Genomic DNA, 10476 nt, shown 5'->3' with positions numbered 1-10476 from the left:
AAGGATATGACCAGCAAGGGCCACGATCAGAGGTGAGTTACATGCATGGCACGTGAACAGCTAGGGCACTCTCAGAGGTGGGTGGCCCCAGAGATCAGGTGCACGAGGAGGCATCCAGGTGGTCATCCCGTTTGAGGTTTCACTCTAGTTAAGGACCCCACACACTAAGTTATCCTAAGAGTAAGATAACAACAGTGCTGGGCCCGCCCACTAAAAAGGCCAGTTTCAGGTAAACAGGAAACCCTAGTTTTTAGTCTATAAATAGTAAGTTAACAAGCTTGGCCGGGGGAGAATCCTCTTGCGCCGTTACACATACAAGAGCAAAAGTATACAATTTTTCGTGTTTCCTAGCCCTAGTACTGACTTGAGCATCGGAGTGCAAACGACCGCTAGGGCACCCATTTTCTTTGTGTTTTAGGTGTTCATCATAGGACTGGCACAGGCGAACACAAGGACTCTGGACGTGAGCGTGATGTGGACGCAAGAAGGCGTTTCGTGTCAACCGGCAGGAACATTTTGCGCCCACCGTGGGGCCCGATACAAAACACTGTCCCACCAGCAAGAACTAGGAAGGTTCAAGAGATGAGAAGTACGAGGCAAGGACCTGCTGCACCAAACGGGGGAGAGGGCCTCACCCTGCAGCAGGTTATGGAGATGATGCAAGCCCTTCAAGAGGAAGTGGCCGTGTCAAGAACAAATCAATAATGCATCCAAGCTGATTTGGTAGCGTCGCAAGCCATGAACGAGGAGCTGCGCAGAAATCTGCAAACCCACACGGCATAACGTGAGGGTGCAGATGAGGAGCTTGTGACACCCCTTAGAAAATTCCAAACACCATTCTCGACAGAAATTGTGGATACAGTGATACTAGCCACGCTTGTGAGGCCCAAGGTGACCTTCACCGGGATGGAAGACCCGGAGGCCCAACTTGCGGCCTACCATACACAGATGATGCTAGTTGGGGGCTCCGATGCGACGCGATGCAAGCTGTTCATGAGCACTCTGGCGGGAACAGCGATGGAGTGGTTCATGAGCCTCCCTGATGGCCACGTAACGTTGTTCCCGCAACTCACAAATTTGTTCAGGGCACAATACCTCGCAAATCAAGCCCCCCCGTCAGTCTCCTACGACCTCTTTAATGTAAAACAGTATCAAGGAGAGTCTCTGAAGGAGTCCCTCCACCGTTTTTTAGCGCAAGTGGTGAGGTTGAACCTCACAAAAGAAAAGATGATGGTGCATGCATTTAGAAAGGGCATCTTGTCGGGACCCTTCAGCGAGTCACTCATCCGGAACCACCCCAAGACCTTCGCAGAGATAAAGCATCGCGCGGTGGCCCACATTACGACGAAGGAAGAACTTAGCGAAAAGCGAACATGCGTGGTCCCCACGCGGCCACGTGCGGCAGATCGTCCTCAAACCCTAAGGGTCCACGAGGCAACGACAGAGATGAAGGCCCCCGTGAAGGAACAACCCTATCAAAGGCCTAATACGAGGGGGCGTGGGAGAGATAATGCGCCGCCAAGGCACGACTTCATAGTAGAACTGAAAGACCTCATCGCTATGCCAAACATAGTGGAAAGACTGAAGGTGCCTCCCAAGACCGACAAGAAGCTCGGGCCCAACAAGAACGCATGGTGTGAGTTCCACCAAGAGTACGACCACCCCATACGCAATTGCTTAGCACTGGGACATCAGCTAGATGAGCTGGTGAAGAGCAGTCTCCTAAGAGATTATCTGTTAGAAAAACAGGGAACCGAGGATGCGGCGACAACAAGAGGTGGCCCGGGGCACGAAGTCCCTGTACACGGTGAGGTCCACACCATCGTAGGAGGGTTCTCAAGCGAAGGTTGTACCGCTTCTCAGCGAAGGAGATATGCACGAACGGTGATGTCGGTAAAAGCACAAAGAACCGGCGAAGCCTTCGACGTAGACCTGGTCTTTACCAAGGTTGACCTAGAGGACGTTTTCCCCCATGACAACGATCCAGTGGTGATCTCAGCGGTAACCGCAGGAAGGAAGGTACACCGCGTGCTAGTAGATTAGGGAAGCTCGACAGACGTAATGTTCTGGACGACTTTCAACAAGCTGCAACTATCCCCCGACATGCTAAGGCCCTATGGCGGCTGTCTCTACGGTTTCGCAGGAGACCAGGTAGAGGTGCGGGGATACTTGGAGTTAAGGACCACCTTCACGGATGGCACCGCGTCACGTACGGAGAGCGTTAGGTACCTTGTCCTCAACGCCTCCTATGCTATAATATGTTGTTGGGTAAACCAACGCTAAACAGGTTAGGGACGGTGCCGTCGACAAGGTACCGGACCTGACGGGGAAGTTGATTACCATCAAATCAGATCAGAAGGAGGCCAAGCGATGCTACAAGAGAATGGTCTTCATGATTCAGTAGATGTATGCAAGATCTTCTTCTGTTAAGACAGAATGGTTGCTCCCCCTTGGAGTTAGAATCCAAGTTACAATAAGAGCAAGCACCCTTTCATCCAACTTCAAGCCTCCAATAGAACAAGTTTTCACTTGGGCTTGTTGATTCTTCAAGCAACTCTTATAGTATTGGACTTTGTTGAAATCCTCCATTACTCCAAGATTTCCCTTGTTAATCCTTAGACCAGCATACTTTAAACCCGTTACTGCAGCCCACACATCATGGGTAATCTCCATGTCTACACCTTTCACATGAGAAACAAGGTTGTTTCCTTCACACTTAAGGTTGGTGTAGAATACCCGAATTAAATCAGGGTATATGTTTCCCTTCATCTCCAAGAATCTTCTCAGCAACTGATCTTTTAGAAGCTTTCTCACATTGTCAAGCTTTTGACTTTTCAGCCAATCAAAGGAAACAACTTTGGGGTTGTTGATCACCTTTGTGCTTGTTTCAAAACGATATCTCTCAATGAGCTCATTATCCCCTAAAAACCAGCCCTCGAGTCTCCCTCTAGACCTCACAGCTCTTGTTTTGATCCTCTTTGATGTAGGAGGAGTGGACTCCATGATAGCAGAAAAAGAGGCAAAGGGTCTCACACAAAGAAAGCAAGAGATGTTGCAAGAGATGTCTCAATTGATTGTTCTCGTGAGAGAGAACAGCTGCACCAAAATTTATAGAAAAGCTGAACCTTACTACAATCAATTGATGTGAGTGGGTTTCAGTCTTCAAAGAGAAAAGACTTGACCAAGACCTGCACAGAAAACGTCAGAAAAAGCAGAAAACCACATGGTCATCACGTGATCTTTGACTAGTCATAAAGGCTCTTGAATTTTCAAGATTATGGAATATATTCCTTTATGACGTGTTGTAACTTCCTTCAGAACATAATCAGGCTTTCAAAACAGCTTTATTGACTTAAGATATTTTCATAATTGAGATCTACAATAGACAGAATGCAAAAGAAATTAAATCCATTCTTTCACAGTGCTGCCAGAGAGGAAACAATCGGTTGTTTCGAGGAAACAATCGGTTGTTTCTAAGAAACAATCGATTGTTTTTCTGCAGCTAGTAGACAAATTAAGATTTTTCAAATATTGACTGAGAGAGATTAAAAAACAGATGTAATTATTCAGAGAAAGAGTTTTTAAACATGAAATAGTAATTAACAAATCAAAGGCAGAGTTAAGGAAGGTCTTATCCTTTTATGAGGTCCCTTCAATGAGTCATTTGTTTGTGATCAAGAAGTTTCTTTTGACTTTTGAAAAGACTTGGACTGGTACATAACATTTATTCAGTTCCAGTGTTAATCTTTTCCTTCCAAGAACCTAATTAGATGACTCAGAGCCTCATTTTCTTCTAGATTCCCTGCATAAACATGAATTCAAGCAACAAGGTTTGGTCCCCTTACAAATGTGGGTCCATGTGATTTATTTTTATCATTTGAAACCTCACAACCTTTGGGAATCCATTTCATAAAACCTCTGGGAACAAAATATTTCCTTATTTTGCAGAATCTGACAGAATGGCCTCTCTTCATGCAATAAAAGCATGTAACAACTGGTTGTTTCGACTTAACAATCGGTTGTTTTACTGGAAATTTTGAAAAATTATCTTGCTTGTTCTGTGGATTAAAACCTAATCCAGCTCTTCCAAACACACAATTTGAGATGCCAAGACATTCTCAAAGTTGGATTTTCCTTTTGAAAGCTTATCCACAGTACTAACAAGATAATGTACTTTCTTTTCAAGATTTTCACAATTTTCACAAACTAGAGAGTCACACATATGAGAAGAGTTTTTGCAATGATTTTCCAGATTTTCAAAATCAATTTTTGATTTTTCCAGCTATTCTTCAAGTGTCTTAACCCTCTTTTCAAGCCAGTTGTTAAGTCCTTTCAAACGGTTGTTTGAGAGAACCAATAAGTTAGCTTCTTCATGTGTTTCTTGAAAAGCTTCAAGCAATTTACTATAATTTTCAGCATTTAGAGAAGCACATGAACTTACATCACTTGAGCTACATGACTCATCCTCTTCTTCTGCAATCAAGCATATGTTTGCTTTTTCTTCTTCACTTGATGATGAGCTTGATGAGGAGACTTCATTCTCATCCCAAGCTATCTATGCTCTTCTTCACTTTCCCTTTTTCTCCTTGTGGCTTGATTTCTTTTCATTGCTTTCTTTGTTTGGGCAATCTGCTTTAATGTGCCCTTGTTCACCACAACCAAAGCAAGTATAGTTGTTAGAATTGAAATCACTAGTTTTCTTATTGCCATACCTTTCTTTGTTGGCTTCTTTGTTGCGATTTCTCTTCAAAAATCTACTAAACTTCTTGGACAGCAAACTAAGGTTTTCTTCTTCACTTTCATCACTTGATTCTTGCTTTCTAGATGTGGGTGAACCTTTTTTGTACTGCAGCGATTGACTCACCTTTAAGCATTCTAAACATTTCATATTCCTGAATTAGAGTATGCTTTCTAGCTCTCTTCACATCATCGGTTCCTTCATGAGTCACCTCCAAAGTGTACCACATCTCCTTGGCCGAAGAGCATTGAGAAATCCTGAAAAATTCAACCGAATTCAAGGCAGATGTTATGATGTTCTTAGCAATACAATCAAATTTGGCCTTCTTGTTTTCAGAATCAATCCATTGAGATCAAGGTTTTTCAATGGAAGATCCATCTATTTCAAATTTTGGAATAAAATGACCATTTTCAATTGCATCCCAAATTCCCTTGTCAAGAGATTCAACAAAGATTTTCATCCTAACTTTCCAGAATTGGTAATTCAAACCACAAAAAAGAGGTGGTCTGTTGATTGATGCACCCTCTCCAAAAGGTAGTTTTTTAGCGATTGAAAAAAGATTTTAGGATCAAACTTGAGTATTTTTCAAGTACCAAACTCTTGATGCCAATTGTTAGATTGTATGGCTTTAAACTAGAGGGGGGTGAATGCTTTAAAGGGGGTTTTCGCAATCTTTTTAGGATAGAATGAAATTATTTGCAAGAAACCAGATTTAGGAATTCAATTTGCCAAGAACAAAGCTCAAAACAGAAAAGCAACAGAAAAATAATCGGTTGTTTAGCAGAAACAATCAGTTGTTTATACCAGTAAAATAACAATAACTGAAATTAAAGAGTTTAAGGAAGAGAGAATTGCACAAACATTTTATACTGGTTCACTCTTAACCCAAGAGCTACATCCAATTTTCCACAAACCACTGGGGAATCCACTAGGTAATCAAATCCAGATTACATACACACACCACCAAAGAAGTGACCTTGATCCCCTTAAGACACACACTTCCTTTGGCTCAGCACATACACCACCAAGAATGTTGATCTTGACAACCTCAAGAGCACACAACCCTTCTTGGCTTTACAACACCAGAATGTACACAAATCACAGAACGAATTACACTGTTACAGAATCAACTGAAATCAATACAGAGTAATCTTATTTCACTTCTCTCTTGAATAACCAAAGCTCAAGTTCAAACTCAAATGCTTCAAAACTCTTTGAAAAACTCAAATTTGTTTTTCTTTCTTGTTTGTTATAAAACATTAACAAACTATTTATAGTATTCAAATCTTGGTCAAAGCATTTAAAGCAGGAGCGTATTCAGTTATGAAATCAATTAAAGCTCTTTTAACAAACAAAGTTGTTTTCTGTTAGGATTCCAAACAAACAATCAGTTGAAATAGCGAATCAATCGGTTGTTTGGGTTTGACAGCAAGTCAACCATCCAAAACAGTTTTCAAACTTTTTCAAAAAAGTATAAAACAATCGGTTGTTTCGACAAAACAATCGGTTGTTTCGACAAAACAATAAGTTGTTTTTCACTTAGTTTGAAAAACACTTTAATCTTAAAAGATTTGAAAACACTTAAGCTTTAGATTCAACAAAGAGTGGATTACAAATATAATCTACCCCAGATCCTATTCTAAAGCACCTCAGCAACAACAAGCAGATCCCGCCTTCCATCAAACATAAAGGATTTGGATTCTTCGAAGCTTGAACACACTTGATTCAACAAATCCAAACTCTTCAAATTCAACAACCATCAATTGTACCTTTGCCAAATATTTAGCTAAGTGTGGTCCCTTGCTTGCAAGTTTCCTGTTACTTGCTCAGTCACCAATTGTGAATCAATCCTTACTATTACCCTCCTGACTCCCATATTTGTCACTAGCCACATTCTTACTGACAATGCCTCATATTCTGCTTGGTTATAGCTCACCCTAAAGGCGAATTTGAGGGACTGCTCTATCAACAGCCAAGGCACCCTTCTCCAACTTTTGATATCTCACCTCTACCCCTATGAAGTGTTCGGCTCACGAAGTAGACATACCTATTTCTCATTTTGGACTTCCTACATTATCACTGTACTTATTGCTCTTTCTGTCATACACAAATATAAGTAAATAGGCGAATCTGCTTTTGGTTTTATTAGTGTTGGTGGCGAAGCCAAGGCCTATTTCAAACTTCGAAAAGCATCCTCAAACTTTTCCATCCACACAAAACGATTATTTCCCTTCAGGCATGAAAAAATGAGAATGATCTTTCCCCCGCCTTCGGAATAAACCTAGACAACGACGCCATTCTTCCTATCAAAAGTTCTACCCACTTCACTGAAACCGGACTACGCATCCATGAAGTTTAGCATTTCACATCCTGAGACTCCATCAACCAAAGCATCAATGCTTGACAAAGGATAAACATCTGTGGGACAAATTTTATTCAACTCGGTGAAAACATTCACATTCTTCACCAAACATTTAGTCAACTTTTTTTCTAGCTTAGCCCCCATCTGAATACCAATCTTTACAATCCTACCTTCCTGTAAACTTATGATTTTTATCTCCTCCACTGGCTGCAGTCATTCCTCATCATACTCCACTCTTGGATCTAACTCTACCCCTTCAAACTCTCGTTCCCTCCTCTCAACATTCATACATTTTTTTTTGTTTTTTAGGCTCCCCTCATAACATTTTCACGCGGTCCTTTGGTCTACTTTAATCATTTCCACTGTTCCCCTATCGGTAGGATATTTCATCCTCATGTGCACTGACGATACCACCGCCCCTAACTTATTTATTATTGGTCTTCCTAACAAAATGTTATAAGAGGAATGAGTATTAACAACCATGTACCTGATCCTAATTGTTTTGGCCTCATCCCTTTCTCCAAATGTTGTTCGGGCTTCCACCAGGGTTCCTACCAACATCTTACATTTTTACTCATTCGATCCCCCGCAAATCAACATTTGAGCTCTAAAAACTTTTATATGAGCATCCGGGTCTTGCCTTCCTGTAAATTAACCAACTTTTCGAAATACATAATTTGGGGGAATTGGCTAATTCAAAATTTCCTCTGAAAATGGTTGAAAATCTGGTTCCACCTCCACTTCCTGTCATCCACTGGTGTTTTGGCAACCAAGAATTACTTTTGGGCTTGAAGAATGACTGCTAAAGGGAAGAATATCAAGAGCAAAGTCAATCTTTGTACCTACACCTTTTAATTGTATATGTCAACATTGTTTGTACTGCTGGACTACTGTATTATCATTCTGATTTCTGCCTTGTACAACCCTTCTCATTGTCTATTTTGTGAGAACAAATTGGGGGAGAAGTTTATGCTTGATTTGGTTGTATAGATAGCTTTAAAATTGTGCATTATGTTGTTGCTATTATGCACTTGAAAGCACTTGAACACTTTACTTTTTCTGGTTTTTCTACTAATGTTGTATATGCAAAAAACCAGTTTGTGTGTCTTGTTATCTTGCTGCTATACTTGCTTTGTATATGCATCAATTCTGTGTTGTGGGACCTTTCAAGTACAGGTGTTATGACGAAGAATAATAAAAGTGATGCTTATGGTTCAAGAGCATACACCTTACTCAAATTCATGACCTATGTAAAGTAAGTTGTATATGTTCATCCTATGCTTTTGGCTTCATAAGACTAAATGAAATTCTAAACATGCTTAAGGTAATGCAAAGGTATGATTGTATTTCATTATGCATTTCCCATCACATTGAAAGATGATTTGCTTTGAAAAATAACATTTTCTTGTTGTCTCAGAAAAACAATTGATTGTTTTCACGAAACTGTTGATTCAAGTGTGTCCAAGCTTTGAAGAATCCAAATCCTAAGTGTTTGATGGAAGGCTGGAGGTGCTTGATGTTGCTGAGATGCTTTAGAATAAGATCTGGGGTAGATTATATTTGTAATCCACTCTTTGTTGAATTTAAAGCTTAAGTGTTTTCAAATCTTTTAAGTTTAAAGTGTTTTTCAAAACTAAGTGAAAAACAACCTGTTGTTTTGTCGAAACAACCGATTGTTTATACCAATTCACAAATATAAATTGAATTTAAAGAGTTCAAGGGATAGAGAGATTGCACACACAAGTTTATACTGGTTCACTCTTAAACCAAGAGCTACATCTAGTCTTCCCAGAAACCACTGGGAATCCACTAAGCAATCAACCCTAGATTACTTACAACATCACCAAAGAAGTGACCTTGATCCCCTCAAGACAAGACACACACTTCCTTTGGCTCAGCACAAACACTACCAAAAATGCTGATCTTGACAACCTCAAGAGCACACAACACTTCTCAGCTTCACACACAGAGTTTTTACACAGTACAAAAGGATTACACTTGTTACAGAAAGATCTAAAATCAATACAAGATGGAAATCCTAGTCCACACTCTCTTGATCAAATCAATCTTCAACTCTTCAAAAGCAAAATCAGTGAAAAACTCAAATCTGTTTTTCTTTTATTAAATCTCAGCTCTTGTTTGTTACATAATCTGAACAAACTATTTATTGCTTTCAAAGACTGGTCAAAGCATTTAAAACTGGAGCATATTCAGTTATAAAATCATTTAAAGCTCAGTCAAAGCACAAAACATTTTTCTATTATGGTCCCAAAACAAACAATCGGTTGTTTTGATTTGACAGCAAGTCAACCATCAAAAACAGTTTTGAACCTTTCTAAAAACATCTAAGTATAAAACAACCGGTTGTTTCGACAAAACAACATGTTTTTCACTTAGTTTGAAAAACATTTTCAATTAAAAGGTTTAAGAATGCTTAAGCTTTGGATTCAATTGAGAGTGGATTTACACAGATAATCTACCCCAAATCCTATTCTAAAACACCTCAGCAACAGCAAGCACATCCAGCCTTCCATCAAACATCAAAGGATTTGGATTCTTCAAAGCTTGAACACACTTGATTCAACAAAAAGATCTTGTGATTGGGCTGCCCAAGCTCAAGTTTGAGAAGGACCATATTTGTGAAGCATGCCAAAAGGGGAAGCAAGTGAAAAACTCTTTTAAAATAAAAAATGTTGTTTCTTCTTTAAAACTCCTTGAGCTACTTCACATGGATCTTTTTGGACCTTCAAGAACCATGAGCCTTGGTGGCAACTATTATGCTCTTGTTATTGTGGATGACTTTTCTAGGTTCACTTGGACTCTCTTCTTGGAATCAAAAAGTGATGCCTTCTCTGCCTTCAAGAAGCTTACTAGAAGGTTGCAGAACACAAAGAACAACAACATTGGCTTAATAAGGAGTGATAATGGAGGACAATTTCAAAATGAGAAATTCATCAAATTCTGTGAAAAGATGGGAATTCTACATAATTTCTCAGCTCCAAAAACTCCACAACAGAATGGTGTAGTGGAAAGGATGAACAGATCCCTTGAAGAATTAGCAAGAACAATGCTAAGTGAATCTTCTCTACCCAAGTAATTTTAGGCTGATGTTGTTAGCACCTCTTGCTATGTGATGAATAGAGTGCTAATAAGGTCAATCTTGAAGAAGACTCCCTATGAACTCTTCAATGGAAGGAAACCAAACATCAATCACCTTAGAGTTTTCGGTTGCAGCTGTTTTGTTCTAAACAATGGAAAGAAAAACCTAGGGAAATTTGATGAAAAAGCTGATCATGGAATCTTTATTGGCTATTCCCTAAATAGTCATGCATATAGGATCTACAACAAAAGGCTAATGACTGTAGAAGATGAAGTG

General features: G+C 39.9%; 1 protein-coding gene across 1 annotated transcript; it reads left to right on the top strand.

Annotated features, from left to right (window-relative positions):
• The first annotated feature begins 906 nt into the window (after positions 1–906).
• Positions 907–2404, top strand: LOC137815661 (uncharacterized). Its single transcript, XM_068618773.2, has 2 exons — positions 907–2019; positions 2288–2404. Exons 1-2 carry the CDS (start codon positions 907–909, stop codon positions 2402–2404), a joined length of 1230 nt encoding a protein of 409 aa, XP_068474874.2.
• The last annotated feature ends 8072 nt before the right edge of the window (positions 2405–10476 follow it).

Source organism: Phaseolus vulgaris, chromosome 1, assembly GCF_051622355.1.
Source record: "Phaseolus vulgaris cultivar YP4 chromosome 1, ASM5162235v1, whole genome shotgun sequence".
Classification (NCBI taxonomy): Eukaryota; Viridiplantae; Streptophyta; class Magnoliopsida; order Fabales; family Fabaceae; genus Phaseolus; species Phaseolus vulgaris.
This window is presented reverse-complemented; position numbering and strand designations above follow the sequence as displayed.